A 17,112-nucleotide genomic window follows, 5' to 3' on the forward strand; every position below is an offset into this window, starting at 1 on the left:
TTGTCAAATGTTTCCAGTTATATTTTCTGTATATAAATAACGTTTAGGGTCTCAAATAATTCACGCTTCTCGCTTTAAGTGTGAATGAAGACGGCTGTTAATTCAGGATTGCTGTTCGCTGATCGGAACTATCGAGAGTTGATACCATCTCGCTAACGTTAAAGTGTATTACGTACAAGGAGATAAAGCACAATTGAAAGCACACATTTTGAGAACATTTGAGAAGAGCTAGTAAGTGACCGGGACATTAATCAACCTAAAGATATTCTAAAGCATGGTTAGATTGAAAAATAACGATTCTTCATTCAATTTGCAAATTTCAGAATTTTGTAGCCGCTTTTTTATTAAGTTTGAAGATTATTTTACGCAACTAACTTTTATATCGATTGAATCTACACTTTAAAATTAAAATCCATTGCTTCTAGTATTTTCAAAAACTAATTTTTATCATCAGGGAATGTCTTGACTTCCGGTTTGTTTGTTTTTGTCTAACACCATAAGAGACAATGCGCACGTGCCGGTGATTTATGAGACCGGTGGCAATGGTAACAACTTCTTGGCGACCTAAGCCTGATGTCCGTCTCCACGCCTCAATAAGTTTATGATGTTTTTTCATTACCGTTAGGAGTGAAATGGTTTACATTACCGCTAAAGCTATCTCCCTCTTACATGTACAAAGATACCCGTAAGTGGTAGCCGCTCTGTCCTATGTGCGATAACAGTCGTGTGGGAAGTCCTCCTACACGATAGTAGATGGCCTGTACTCATACATCAAAATGCAATAATCCATATGGAATTATTTCAAATGATAGAAATTAAATATTACATAGCCAATTTCCAGATTTGAAATATATATATAACATCGACACAAAACCAAAGTAATGGGTTCTAGGGTACTCTTATTTCAAATCAGTTATGTCTTAAACAAAACTAGTTTGAAATGTTTCAGAATCATGCAAAATAAAAATAAGAGCATGTGAAATAAAAGTAAAAGAAAATCAAACTAAATGTGTTTTATTTATGTCAACCTTTCTCATTACAGGTACCAGAGAAGCGTCATTTGTTCATGCCATCTCTGCAGCAGGAGTTGCACACGCAGTCACGCGCGCCTGCAGTAGTGGCGCCCTAAGTAGGTGTGGTTGTGACCGATCAGTGACGGGACGGAGTCCCAAGGGATTCGAGTGGTCTGGTTGTTCAGACAATGTAGCATATGGCACAGCGTTCTCAAAAGAATTCGTTGATGCCCGTGAGAGACGAAGAAATATTAAAAATTCTGGAAGAAAACTGATGAATTTACATAACAACGAAGCCGGAAGAAAGGTAGGTCATGTTAAATAGTTGCAATATTTGTAAAACCTATTTTTTTGGCAAATTGTCTTTATATGCGGCACATGTTTACGTCTGCATAAACACCAATATCCATACCGGGAACGAAAATAAGAAATTGAGAATTTCTCTTTTAGATGTCATCGTTTATCATTGTACATATCAGCTTTGTCAGGAGTCGTGAAGTTATCTTTTTGTCACATCGAAACACTTTGTAAAGTAACAAATTTAATGAATAATTGACAAAACAGTCTGAATGAAATTATTAATAGTGCAACGCATCAGAATTTAAATTTTACAAAATTGACGTTTTTGAGTGACGTTTTGGTTTGCCTTTCTCGCCGACATATTGTGTGGCGTATCGTGAACACTCAAGCCGCGCGCCCTCTACCCTCCCCCTGACTTGAAGCCTCGGCGCATAAATATAGACCTGCTTTCCGGCAATCATCCAGCGTCGACTTTTAGAGAGATTTAATGGGTATTTTGATGTTAGGGTTACAATGGGATTAAGCTGGATCTATGTCCAACCTTTTATTAACGAGATATGTGGCGAATAATTTATCGCCGATCGCTTGTCGTTATTGGGGTGTGGAGACTCGCGTCTTTATAAGTGTAATGGCCGAGGCTTCTTTCCCAGGATCTTCAGGACGTGCTACAGGACCCGTAAATCACACGACGATTGTCTGCCCATTTTAGGCCGACAATGCCGGACACTTTCTCCAATCGTCCCTAGGACATTCTCCATTGTAGTGTCAATTTAATGTTGGTAGATATTAAAGCCCAAATTATGTAAATATAGGGAATGAATTTTGAAATGAGTGTTGACATCCAATTACTAAAACCATCGTTGAAAAAGAAATACGTTTTCATTTTACTGCATTCTGTCCTTCACGCAGAAGACAAGAATGTCATTTTTGAATTTTTAGAATATATATAATTCCTTTCAACTCCTAGATATAAGATTAGTGTGTAAATGCAATGAGATGTTTCGAAAAAAAGTTCGTTATACTAATCTGTAAGTAAGGTTATTCCGTTTAACAAACTGAGTATTGAACTAACAAATCTGAAGATGAGTTGTTTCCCATTTCTCAACGTGTGTAAACTATACTAGAAACAATGGCTATCTGAAATGTGGACTTTGGAAAGCACTCAGGGCTGTATACATAACTGGTTAACCGTCAGTGCGATAAAGCTTAAGTTACCGTCATAGTTTATAAGTTGTCTGACACACGACAGAACCTATTAATATTACCAATAATTTCAGATCAGAATAAGGATAGTTTGCCCCCAAAACACCCCGAATCATATACTATGAACGTTTTATAGCGTCCATTGGAGACGGCGTCTGACTCTCGCATACTTACGTAAACCCCGCGAATGTAGACACTGTAATCGAATAAAATGGTCTAAAATAACATCAATAATGGCACATTGTTTTTAAGGGGCTGTTCCCTTCCGTATTGGCGGTAAATGAACACATTTTTATCTTCCGGGCCGGTAGTTTTCTATCAATATAAGCAGAGGGCGGACCGCCACTCTCTGGTCTACAGAATGTAGTACACGTGTTCATCAAAACGTTAATCTTTGTAGCATTTGTTGTCGCTAAATAAAAACAAGATATTGCAAAACATTTTCCCGAATTAATTACAATACATACAATGAATATTGATAATGCATAATGGTATTTCCCCAGATACTAACGCTAGCTAAATCTGGTTCTGCTAAAGTTTATGGCGACCGATTTTCTGGAGTGCACGTTCAATAGCGTGTTCTCGAAGATTTGTACTCACAAAATGATGAAAAATATGTATATAACGCCTACTTGATTCCATTACACCGTCTTTTTTTTAGGGAAGTCTTAATTTGCAACCCATTTAATACGCTGTATGAATTAAAACTCCCGAAATATTTCAAAATGTGATCCACTTGTATCCGCAATAAATACTATCCCGCGAAAATTGACGAATATGCAGTATTTTGTAAACTGGCTGGCCCCCTGTGAGCATGTGTGGTATAATAAGATCTTTATTAGGCTATAAGTGACGGGAAGGGGGCATACCTTTGTATCCTTAATGTCCGTATATCAATAGAAATGTAGGTCCATGCTGAACATCTCAATACCAGCCGAAACACCTGGCTAGCGTATATACAGGTAGAAAAGTCACACCGTAAATATCTCCATCTTTTACCTGCTGATCCGTGTCTACTTGGAGGCATAGTGGGGATATTCTCTCGTCAACAAAGTCAAAATATTCCATTAAAATCCCCCATACCTGTAATTTACGTGGTTTTTCACCTGTTTCATTTTAAATCGCACCTCGTTCATATACTTAAGTACACGGCAATAGTGGTTCATATAGCATTTATAATGATTCATAGATATCAATTTAGATGTTTTTAAAGCGGCGTTTACTCAATTTGTAGATTTTCATACATAACTTTAGACCATCCTTTAACGTGAAAAGCTCTGAAATACTCTGGTCGTACGTCGGAATGAATACTGCAAGCATTAGAGCATACCACGCTTACAAATGTGACTGAAAGGCAAGTTCACCTAAAATCACATTATTATTATTAAGGTTATTTAGCGTTTAGACGGATCGAAAACCTGTAATGTAAAAATACCCACAGGTCACAGGAATCCAATTGAAGTCCCCATGGTCCTTGTGATAAATGTGTTCACTTGTTGACTGGTGTGTCACCTCTTACCAGTAAAAGTTAACTCGGGTATACACCACATTTACGCCATGACAGACATACCCATGTACATTAAATCTATTAAAACACGTGTCCTCCTAATGGCAGTGTATGTAGCATGGTGAAACATGAGCACAACATCAACACTGCCCGCCTCCTCATAGCATATCAAACTTATTAATATATGATGTACGGCATTTGCTATTTCTTACTTCAACACTAAAAAACATTGCAGTTTTATTATGTAACATCGTTTCTAACAAGACTGTTGGGTTATATGTAGATCCCTTTAAAAGACGTCGTAAATTATTTAACACTAGAAAAACAGGGTATATTGAAACACAACATCACATCTGTCCAGTTAACACATAATGTATTAGCTTTACCGTCGAGGGGAGTCACATAAAACATGCTGATATCTAAAGTTATTCATAAATCTGTCACTGTAACACACACAACTAGTTATATACGGTGATGTATGGTGTTCAGTGGTAGAAATGGAGCTTTATCAATCTATCGATGTCTGTCAGGCATGTGTGTGTAGCTACCGGGATGGAAGATTAGTAGAGGAAGAGAAGGAGGAACCAGATCTCGAAGGGGAAATGGAGTACAAAACTTTACGTATGTTCTTACGTACAAAACATGCTTCAAAAATGATATAGTTTAAATGTTATTTCTAAGTTTTGTCGACACTGAAAGATGCAAATAATAATTGTTGATAGTTTCTTTTCATAGCAGACTGCATGTCATTGTTTGATTGCCCTAGTTCTCTAAGAAAAACTCTAGACGTGTCAGTCTCAATAAAATAAACACTCGCGTTTTCACGTATGTAAGGTTATATGCTGTTTACAAATATTTTCATGAATGAAATTTAAGCAATGTATAGCTTTCATAACCTACGATGGATACATCTCTCAGCTGTTGACTGGCAGCTGAGTGTAAAAGTGACCAAATCAGGATGGTTAGCTTTGCTTTTAAAACATTCTTTGATTCAGGACATAAGTCAATAAACAACGTGTACTGTAGAGCGTAATGACAACAGGATAGAAAGATAAGTAATAAGCTTTTATAGAACTCGTTTCGTTATAATGACTACTATATCGATGTTTGGAGGACTAAATGTAATAAGGTTAATAATGTCCACCTGACTGAATACTATACTAATGTCTTAAATATTTACGATTCATTGGTTTAGTTTGTTCATTTGGATTCAGAAAGATGCAACAGGTAGCGAAATTGAACCATCAATCTTGGATAAAATCTAGAAGATATATATTTATATGTTTCTGAAATCGCGACACAGTAACCATCAAACGTAGATTCCTGTAGGGTCGTGCGACGTAACATGTGCAAATCTATGATACATCATTAGACAAATATACAAAATCAAAAAGCATGAAGCCTTTCTTTTCATGAGGTAACGCTACCCACAGATGTCATTCGCACTCGTCGAGGTTTCCAGGCAAACACTGGGATACTGGAATGTCGGGCTAGGTTGATAATGGGTGGTTCCTAGCTTCGTATTTATTACGTCACCATTCAGATATATCTTCATGTAAAGTCATAATATCCTCAGTATAGTTTACTCCGAGGTCCATGTACAGTGATTCAGATTCACAATGACATGTTGAGACAGTCTACACACACGATACTCATGTTTACAAACTCGCAAAGGAAAACGACTTTATTCAACTTGGTGTTAGCACAACGCTTTGTCTTTTATTGCTAGCCATGCTTAGCGTCAACACAAACATCGTGTAAATATCCGACACTAATTTCATCTAATTATATTATAAAGTTTGACATTTTTCACAGCTAACGAGTGACGTTAACGGTGTAGTTGTGTGAATTTTATAGCTTTTAGTAGATGTTGTCAGTGCATTCGGTGGAGCTGGAAACACCCCTGATAATTCACACAGCGAGTAGAAATATCTTAAGGCTTAGATACCCGGGTTAAAATCTAATGAATGAGGATTTTAAAAGTGAAATTCTAATGAATTAGGCCATTAAGAGTACCCACAACCTGGGTATAATACTCCATCGACTATCCGCCCTATATTTCGTAATAAGGTTATTTTTGTTTACTTTCCACATACCTAGCAAATCTTTAAAGATGTGTCCAACTTTATTGCTGAGTTTTCCTGCAAAAATCTAATCTAAAACAGCAACATTTAAGGCAAATTATTGAAACAAAATTCACGGTGACAGAATATTCAGAAAAGTATATTGACATGGAGTAAAAGTATATAAAACATATAATCCCGATTGATTTAAAGAAATATCGATTTTATATGGATGTGAATAATGAACATGTTCAGTGGCTGAGATGAGATTATGACTATCCTGTTATTTTCAGACATTAAGAACTTCATCCAAATCAGATAAGTAAGATATATGTATCATAACATATTCCATTTTACAATCTCTAAGTAATCTCGTGATATATTTAATATGAGAACGAATTCATCTAGGTCAGCAGCGCATTTGTGTTAATGCTATGTAGATCAAGTCAAAACCAGGCATTAAAACACATACACTGAAAAAACACGGTTTACTGCAAAAAGTGTCATTCATGCAACGAATAAATCACCTTATTGAATAGGATTTTTTTTTTCGATATCAATAACCAGCATAACACTTTTATTACTAAATGAGCAAGTTCAGTCCGATAAGAGTGGTTTACAAGGTACGTATCGTGCCCCAGGGCAAATCACAAAAAACCCGCAATGACAGATGAATGATTTTTTTTTTACATAGGACATATAGTACACACAGTGATGTTGTCTGGTTCCCGCTTCTGTCACAGGTTTTCAAACAAATACATTAAAGCTGTTCATCGTGCAAGCAAAATGACTTAGTACTATTCTCATAACGTGATTAATGATTTTTCAAAACGAGGCCGTGTATTAAACCATGAAAGGAGAAATAACTTCATGTTTTAGCAAATATCATCATAACCCACTTAAATATCCCTAATTCCTGAGTTATTTCCTCAATAGAAACACTTTAGTATTGCGTCTGTTTCAATGGTGTTAGAATGCAATCAAATTTCTGTGAAAAGACCCATTCTCTAGGATAGGGATCACGGTGGTAGAAAGAATGAAGAATGGAACTATAAAAAGTTAGAAAATTGCAGCATTATCCTTTAAAAATGTCATCATATCTAACGCTCTCTCCCGGATTCCTGGTTAAGATTGATAAGTCGCACACATCGAAATACCACAGATCTCTGAATCTTTTATTATCCTATTAATTGAAAATAAACTAAACAAATGATTAAACTGTTCTTTTCTCCAACTGAAAGCGATTTTGTTGATCAACGAATTTATTTCTCGGTGTAAGGGCAATGTAGGATCCATTTTTTTCTCGGGAAAATATAATGAATACATTTTAGTTTTAGACTTGAGAGAGTTTCTGTGATAAAATCTCCATCATACCACACCTATTCTTTCTAAAGAAATTCGGGTAAAAAGCATCAAAAGAATTTCGACTAAACAATGCCACCCTCAAAAATCACATGGATGCTTGGTATTTCAATCATCGTTAAATTGTCGTTTAGAGGATGCGTACTGTAGCGATGGGGAGAGCCACTCCGCCATACTTCATGCTAAGAACGAAAACAAACGGCGAGAGGGGGCCATACGATCCGTAGGCAGGCAGCCAGAAGGCCTGTCACTGAGTCGTGAAATATGGCAAAATATGCGAATTGTTCGAGAAAAGTATGGGGGTTCCACCTCTTTTTGAGTAGGCAATTGATCAGATTTTTATGTTTTACGAATTTCGTTAAGCATACGAATAAGATAAGTTTCAATCGTTTTTGTTAAAGTGGTGATGCATTAATTTATAAATAGGTACGTTTGTTTACATAACGATTTCTGTCTTCAGACATCAAATAACATTGAGACATTCTTCGGCACAGCACTTCAAGATTACACCTCATAATATCTTAAAACATACGGGAAAGGACTATACTAATAGATTAATGGGTTTGCCATGATGTCACATAAAATAGCGACAGCACACTACCCAAGTACTATGTAAGAGAAATACATTCAGTATAATTTAACCTCTTTTAAAACATCAGAACATTTCTCCGTACTTGTACCTGTATTTGAACAAGTTTTACAGTGATCGTAATATGAAACTGATCCTTTTAAGAAAAAAACAGCATTGAAGTTGAACTTCAATTCACAAATTATCTAATAATTACTACTTAATTCTATCAATCGAGGTTTGATATTTCCTGTTCTTTCAAACGTTTTGTATCCACTGCCCTTTTAAGCATTTCTGCGACCATGAATATGATTGATATCTAACGATAGGTCCTCAATCTCGATTACCACGAGTTTTTAAGGTGTATTTATATTCATTTAATGTATTGATAATTGCAAGCGATGAAAGGAAGAAAGTGTCGTGTAGACACCTTAAGCGATAGAACGAAGAGCTTACCCCTTATAATTGCGGAGTTGATTGCTTATTTCATCAATATTTAAGGACTGAATTTGTGAATGAAAAAAATTATAATATGACTGTTCTGAAATGTGAATTTATTTCTCTAAACAAACAATATAAATGACTCGGTACATATTACAGATTTAAATAGAGTTCCCTCCACATCTTTATCATGATGATATACCAGGTTTGGCGGATATACGATCTTCTCAGCTTCCATCATTTTCACTTGATTTTCTACAATTATTGGTTATAATTGTAGTTCACTACCCAAAGATTTCCCATAGAACGGAAAAGAGCAATATGTCAGATTATAAGTGTTTTTATACAAAATATGTCATAAATGGTAAAAATACAACTTATAAATTAACTTCAGTTTTGGAGCTGTGAAGCTTACGGAATACGAGCTAGGATTTTAAATTGCAGATGAATAGTTAGGTTGGGAAACCCTTGCATTCATTTGTCAATGTTAATGGTGCTGCCAAGTTGTGGAAATCCGTGGTATCCAGGGATAAGGTCTCCACGTCTAACTTTTTAATCGGCTAATGTACTGTCCATGTGTTTACCAGCAGTAAACAGTTACAACTAGGCCCTTCAAAGGCTAAGCCCCACCAAGTCAGACTTCCTCGGTAAACATTACATATGTTTAGCATATAGAATATATATATGATTCGCTGTCCTGGTAACACAAATAAAAGGGAAGCTGTTATAAACTTGATTTTTTAAACGAGTGTTTAAGTGCAGTGACGATATCTATTAGAAAATGCTATTTTATATCTTACCGAAACAAGTGAATTGATAAGCAGATAATTAATAAACATAAAGAAATACTAAAGATAAACGATCATATGACGTTGTGTAATTTATCATAGAATTTAATTCATCTAACAGTCTAGAAATATCATACTATAATAAGTATGCCCCCCCCCCCAAAAAAAAAAAATATTAGATTTATTCTGCATTAACAATCATCGGATGGAAGATAAGACGTCCCAATTTATCAGCAAACAAATTGTAGTGCTCAAGGTCATAAAACATGTGTGATTTATGGTCAAGCGGTCAAGTCTAATGTCCGAAACCCAGGTGTTGATAGTCAACATATCTATATAAAAAAACATTGGACAATGTGTAAAGATCTTTCACTGGCAACGGGCCTCGTACATTTAAATTAGCATATAACATGTCACATGACATTTGTGGGCGACATTAACACAACGATTGTCTGCCCGCCAGCTTCTTCTGCCGACAGATGGCACGTTAGTGGATGATATATCGACCGAAGTGACCGGACCTCCGGCCGATCGGATTAGACCAGACAAACGAATGGTCAACAAATCACCGCTAACTACCGTGATGCCAGGCTCGAACATTTGTTATATTTTATTGGCATCGGGTCACATGTCAATTTTGATAAAATATTAACGTTTTGATAATAGCCGAATTAGAGCCGGTGTGGCCGAGTCAGAAATTTTACGACTAGCTCGTAAAGTGTTTTTAGTGACGGGGGGCGAAACTTCTCCGCTGGGGGTTCGTAGTGTGGTATCGTAATAGGACGTCGAGTGAAAACCATTCTGCATCAATCAGTCGATATTAATACGAAGTTAACGATTGAGAAAATTCACGGTCAACTGCTTAATAGCATATGACTGTATCGGTATGTGAAACACATCTTATTATCATTCACACGAAATATTATTATCAAGAACAGATTTTAAGTCTGTTTTTTTTTTTTTTTAACATTTAACTATGGAGGAGACATACGCTAGTTTCGTGTCCCAACAGATAATTCAATTAAGCAAACGTAAATTTGTAAACTGTAATTATCGAATATAAATCTTATCCTAAATCAAATTTATATCAAAACGCAAACCTGGTGTGAATCAGTGATATCATACTACAAACGGGACTAAAACTGCATCCTATTTTATCATGTTAACTCAACAGTAAGTCGGATTTAAGGACATAAAATGAAAACAGCATTCTTATCCTGATCTTCATACCTATTAACTATGTCAAGAAATGATAAATGTAAAACGCATATTAGTCGTGATCAGAAACCTAATTTATGGTGTTGAAATGGTACTGTCCTAAATGCATTAATACAACAAGATAACACCGATAGAACTCCTAGCCAATTATGATAGGGAAATGGAAGGGCACCTAAATGTAAAGATGTTCTAGCCGTGGATTTGACGTGCAGAAGGAAATATAACACAGTGTACTTGGTAAACCGCTGTACGAATGAAGATCGAGGGAAAGACTAAAATATCTAAGACAAAAACAGATTGTTTATGGTACAATAGTGATATTTACTAACGCCTAAAAGACTGTGTAAATATTGGTAAGTCAAGATTACGAGACGAGCACGTGTTCTAGATTATAAACAAACCCTTATCTCAGATAGGGGTGAAAATTTAAATGTGAATGTTGCAGTTCTGGCTGCATTTAATTAAATTCCAATGTAACTGGAGATTTTCAAGGTGAAGGTAGTTTAAACATTTATTGCAAAATGAATTAAATGGCGGTTTAGTACAGGACCAACAGTTCTAGGCTGCTGCATGAAGTTATATAGTTAATCACTTATAAATGAAGAAAAAAGGAGATGTTTTTCCTCGTATGATTGTTAGTGAGAAATATACATGCAAATAAGATCACTCTTTCTACAGAATTATAACACTGAAAAATCTTGTTTTGGGGAGATGAAACAATAAACCGACTAAGCAAGAAAAGAGGAGATAAGAACGATTGAAACGTTTTAGAAGAAAGTACTAACAGCACGCGACTGTAAGTTGACCTTTTTCAGTGGGAACTTATCAGAAAATCTTATTTTTTTCATTGAATTTGTGTACCGATGGAAATGTTCTTGACATGCTGAACGCCACGTGTTTTCCAGACAAATGTAATAGTATATGACCAAATCGTTGCATATTTCTCATTGCCAAGTATATGGAATGCTTCTCTATCTTCTCAAGAGTTTCTGGTAGTTATATCTTGGTTAGTTAGAGGCTTGACGCCATAGTTAACTCTTTCGAACAAGCGCTGATATGAATATGATTTATATCTAGTTCCAACACGGATTATTCAAATCATACATAATCCGTTTATGTGTCAACCTTTTGTTTGAAGAAATGTGTATGAAAATGTTTTCAAAGTACTGCCGTCTACAACATAAATTAAACAGGTTCCAATTAAAAGCAAGGAGTATTATAAATCAAGGTTCCTTCAGCGATAGTTATCTCACACTTTTGTTAGGGACTTCATATTTAATCTCGTAATTGATAAAATCAATGCCTACGGCTTAGTGTATGATATCCAACAGGTTCTTCGTGAAATAAAATAAAAAACAAAAACAAAAAACAAACTGCACCCACGATAAATTCAGATACGAGTTAAGTTATACTAGAGCGCCCCCGGCGCATTGATAAAACAACACAAAGGAAAGGGAAGCATTACACATATTTCAAAAGTTGATAACAATCTCCGCACCTCTTGACTGACCTACACCTTATATTGTCTTTATAAGTGTGACGATACTGAATATTAATAAAAAAAAATCACAAACGATCATCTTCGCGAATTATTTACAATACAGAACCAAGTGTATGTAAAATAGCAATTCCCTAACACGTGTATCGTATTAAGAGGACGTTAAGTTTAAATGCGTCGCTGGTAACCAAAATGTGTGCAGGAGGTTCATATGAAGTCTGATTAACCAGAATAGCCTAGGATCCTTAGTTGATATTAATTAATCTCGACATTCTCAGTGAAGATTCATTAAATCATAAACTGTTTGTACCGGATAGCATTGACGTATTTTCCTCTCAAAACCTCGAGCGCTTTAACGTTCAGCCTCGTTTACGCTCCATGCTTATAGCCACTTTCATACAAACAAGTAAATTGGTAATTCTGTCGAGCAAGACGGACCATCCCCTTCAGGTAGTGTTTGTATTTGATATGGATATTACAATCTACACTTTTAAACCTAAAGTAAAGTACCATTGCATCTGAGCCATATTGTTTTTCCCCGGATTTTTGGGTTCGATGTGTTTTCCACCGTTGACACAAGGTCAGTCATATATCATCAGAATGAACGCCATTAACGTTTCCATTAACCACGTTATCGGATAAGCTCGTCAAAGTTCACAGTGAACGGTTATACAACTCCCAGAATGATTTATCTAAAATCTTAGTTTCTCTCATGACAAGTGCGCCTATAAAAAGGTAGATAAACTGATTCAATTATCTGTAACTGTCGCCTTCTGACACTTCATTTTATTTTAGTGGATGTCAAACACTGTGTTATATAGAAAAAAACCGCGGCATTTCTTCTTAAAATAAAGCTGATGTTGTGCGTTCTAATTCTAAAATAAAATGAAAAAGGAAACTAATACATCTTACTATATAATCAATCAAAAGATTGATGGTAGGTTTAAACTTATTTAAAAATAAGGCGATTTTTAACACACTTGTCACTCAAATTGATTTAACACCTTAACAAATTCCGATAAAAATAGTTTGAAGTTTCTTTTTTTAATTACATTTTGTTTTCTTTGTTATAATTAGTAATTACATTTGCCAAATCTAAAAGAGAGCTATACATTGATTTATTACTCACTTTTTATGATACACATTTTTATATCTTCTGAAATATTTTCTTAATAGTGTATTTAATAGTTTGTTTTGTTGGATTGTTTCAGGCTGTTGAAGATAATATGATGAAACAGTGTAAATGCCATGGTGTTTCTGGTTCTTGTGAGCTGAAGACATGTTGGAGAGCGATGCCTACATTCAGAAATATTGGACAAATTATCAAAGAAAAATTTGATGGAGCAACCGAAGTGAAACTGGATAGAAACAAGTTACGGCCTCGCCTTATTCCTGTAAACCCACAATTTAAACCTCACACTAACTCAGATCTCGTATATCTGATCGCCTCCCCTGACTTTTGTGAGCCAGACCCCAAGACGGGATCCCTCGGCACAACGGGGAGGGTATGCAACAAGACATCAAAAGCAATTGATGGATGTGATTTAATGTGCTGTGGTAGAGGATACGAGACCCGTAGGAGAAAAATAGTGGACAGGTGTTCCTGTAAGTTCCATTGGTGTTGCTACGTAACGTGTCAAAAATGTGAACGAGAAATCGACGAGCATACGTGTAAGTAAAGGGGAGATAATCTTCCTATAGACACATGAATCAAAAGCCTAACAGGGCAAAATGACTATAATGACAGCTTCCGGTTAAGCATGTGCAAGGGATATGCAGATGACCTCCAGTTGTGCTAAGTCCCAATCCTTTGATAGGAATGCACGTCCTTCTAATCTTGGAAATTGAAGCTAAACAGGAAGTTACAAAATGTGCTACAAATCGCCGTCATGTGCTAAAGTGACAATGGACGAATATAAAGCCAGCGGAACCCCGCCTGCAGATACGCGCTATCACACAGGCACACGAGTTACAAAGCATTAGTACGAATCAGAATTGCGCTTTTGAAAATATACCAATTACGATAAATGGACATTCATGGTCTGTGTTTGGTCAAGATATAGGACATAACACCAGACCCGTATCGCCTTGACTATTGGACGTAAACATGTGTGTTTATGATATTATATATACTCTTTATTGTCGGTATTCTAGGGTAAGATGCTGCGTCTCTGTAAAGAATATCGTTCTAACAATTCCATTGGTGTCGTTTACTTGGCAAGATGATAGGACACAGAGTATTTATTATGATATTTTTGTAGTTTCGAATGTATCCTTATTTGAACGTTAGCAATGACGTCAGACGTTTCAGTTTTTTTATGATACTGTCTTCATTATAATTTATTCATCTAGATAAATTCATCTTTTCATTCGTTAGTGATATATATGTATGTGATAAAATATCAAAGACTAAAATTATTTAAGCCAGTAATATTCTGTTTTCATATAACTATATGTTATAAGCCATAACTATGTTTTAACTTTATTCACATAACGATGCTCGCGAATAGGGCAGGTGCGAGCGCATGGAGCCGTGCGCTTGCGTACTATGACATTGTGTCAAGATAGTCGTTAGCCAATCATTTCAATCTTTATCACGGTATGTGATACATATATAGATACACTTTCTTTCATCAGTTCCCTTATATTTCACCCCACATAACTTCACCTGTTCTATAGCAATGATCAGGCGATATGATCTACCCATGTTTCATGTACAAGATGGCAAATTCTTTATTTCGTTTTTTCAATTTGTTGTCAATAAGTCTGATACGCATTCAACCATTAAGGATAATGTTCATGTACATGCGTATGTTCTTATCACACCACGACTATATTCAAGATATCAAAACAATTACCTAAATGATATTTTTTTGCTATGAATTAAGAGACTTTTGATGAAATGTAGGAATGAGATTGTGAGAAAGAGCGTTAGAGAAAGGTTTCCTGAGTGGTTATGATAGTTATATACAAATGTATGTACAATTACCTCAGTCTTGAGTCTCTCGAGTAAATATCATAGAATTTTGATGTGTACTACTGATATTATACAAGTGTAATGCCTACAGTTTATACCAATTATTCATCATCATACACTCTTTTTGGACCAGTCCCTATGTATATCCAACGTTGGCCTATTCTTGCCTATATGTGTGTTCCCAATTATAGCGTCTTGACGAAGCTGCATGGTATACATATTGTATTACGTCATACGGATGACGTCATACATTGTTGATATATATCATGTTCATTTTTATTTAAGGCAAATTGATATGTAGACGATAGATTAATACCCTAGAGATGTAGCCGTTACTTCGATATTTAATTCCTAGTATATCACTATCGATGTTGCTGCCCCTGTCCTATCTGAATACGTTATGAATTGAAAATTTAAAGTTTTCCAAAATAGTCAGCTGTTGTAGTAATCCAATGATCTTGACTAGGAATCTCTACATATCGGGGTAATTTGTGAACAGAAAAATCAATTATACTGGTTACCTCATGTTCCTTTCTACACTAGAAATTTTTCTTTATTAAGAATCTCCACCTTACAGTTAATGTGTTAACAACATAGCCGAAACCTCCTGGTAACACCGTGTTCTTGGCTATACTTGAGAGGTTATTTTTCTTGAATAGGAATCTAAACATATTAAACGAATGATTTGCTATAGGGCTAGGCAGAGGCTACTTCAACGATTACACTAAGTAATAGTATACCAAACGTCCTGAATACATGTTACGGAGGACTGTATGATGAAAGAGGCATTTCTGTTCCGTATGTCTTTGAAGTACTATTTCTTTCAATAAATGAAGAAATATGGTTCAATACTACAAATAAATCAAAATGTGATATGTTTCGCTGAGCTTACGTGTTTATAGTGCTGCAAACCTACATGTTTTTGTGTTGTTTTGTAAATATGTAAAATGTTGTTGAAAATGAAAAAGATCATATGGAAATGAAATTGTTCCTTGTGAAAATGATTATTATATAATAATGTTTCTGTGGAATAATAAGATAAGAAGAACCGACAGATAAAAATGTGTCCGTTTTTCACTAACAAAATATTGTTTAATGAATAAATTTGCTAGTTTATGAATATTTTTTAGTTTAACAGTTTAGAATGAATAAAGATAAACGTTTTTGAATCACAATCTTACTGCATATATAAAGTGGGCATATCTATATTAAAACAAAATATTGATATTTTTATCGAGTTCGAAAAGTGTTCATCCGTTGTTGAAATTTTGCTAAAGCAGTATTTTTGAAATATTTTTGTATGGAAGTATATTATGAACTTTTCATTTTCACAGAAATAATGGCATTGGCCTTATGTTATAATATATGTACCTGTATGTATTGGAACTTTATTGTCCTATACATTTGTCTGGCTGGCGTTAACTATTGACTGTTGGTCTGCCAATATGTGATATGATGTTATTTGTTGTACAAAATATGTTCAACTATGTCTCATATATTGTGAATATCAAACAAATTAAATACCAAATACATAAAAATGTCTTTGTTGTTATGTAGCGAAATATAATCTCTCAATATGGTGACGTTTCAACCTAAATGATCTTAATCAACCTTAAATCGTTGATGAACAGCACACTTACCTGGATTTGACGGGAGCAAAGTGACGGGTACCACTTATGAAGCAGGGAACGCTTACAATATATGACCTTTAGTAATTTTGATTGACGATGAACATTGACAACATGTTCAATGACAAACATAAGATTAAGGTCATTATGTCTTAGTTTGTTGGTGGTGGGAATACTATCCAGCGTGGGAGACACTCTGACGGGTACCACATGTGGTGGAGGAAAACACTAAAGCGACATCCTTAAATAATGGTGATATATTATTCGTTATTGTCAATATGTTGAATGAAATATCAAATTAATATTTGACGACACAGTAGATTGTTACTGACCTACATTCCTTTCTAGGCTTTTACGGAAGTCATGATGTTGGGTTTCTTATGTTGTGAAAGAAATACCAGTGCGAAATAGCGTTGAGTAATGGCGATGAACTATACAGTATTGGCACAAAGTTAAATGGCAGATACTGTGCAATATCGCAGACATTCTAAAACGAAATGCGGTGAACAAGGAGGGTTAACGTTGGGTTGAAATGTCGATGTTGTG

General features: G+C 35.3%; 1 protein-coding gene across 1 annotated transcript in view; it reads left to right on the forward strand.

The window, feature by feature from the left end:
- The window catches only part of LOC110451002 (protein Wnt-4a-like), a 28,277-nt gene extending 11,812 nt beyond the window's left edge, over positions 1–16,465 (forward strand). The window contains exons 4-5 of the mRNA XM_021498826.1: positions 1,043–1,320; positions 13,173–16,465. Of these exons, the coding sequence (XP_021354501.1) occupies positions 1,043–1,320; positions 13,173–13,640 (746 nt within the window). The 3' untranslated portion in view covers positions 13,641–16,465. The remainder of the gene's footprint in view (positions 1–1,042; positions 1,321–13,172) is intronic.
- Positions 16,466–17,112: the final 647 nt, after the last annotated feature.

This window comes from Mizuhopecten yessoensis, unplaced genomic scaffold, assembly GCF_002113885.1.
Source record: "Mizuhopecten yessoensis strain PY_sf001 unplaced genomic scaffold, ASM211388v2 scaffold5677, whole genome shotgun sequence".
NCBI classification, from domain to species: Eukaryota; Metazoa; Mollusca; class Bivalvia; order Pectinida; family Pectinidae; genus Mizuhopecten; species Mizuhopecten yessoensis.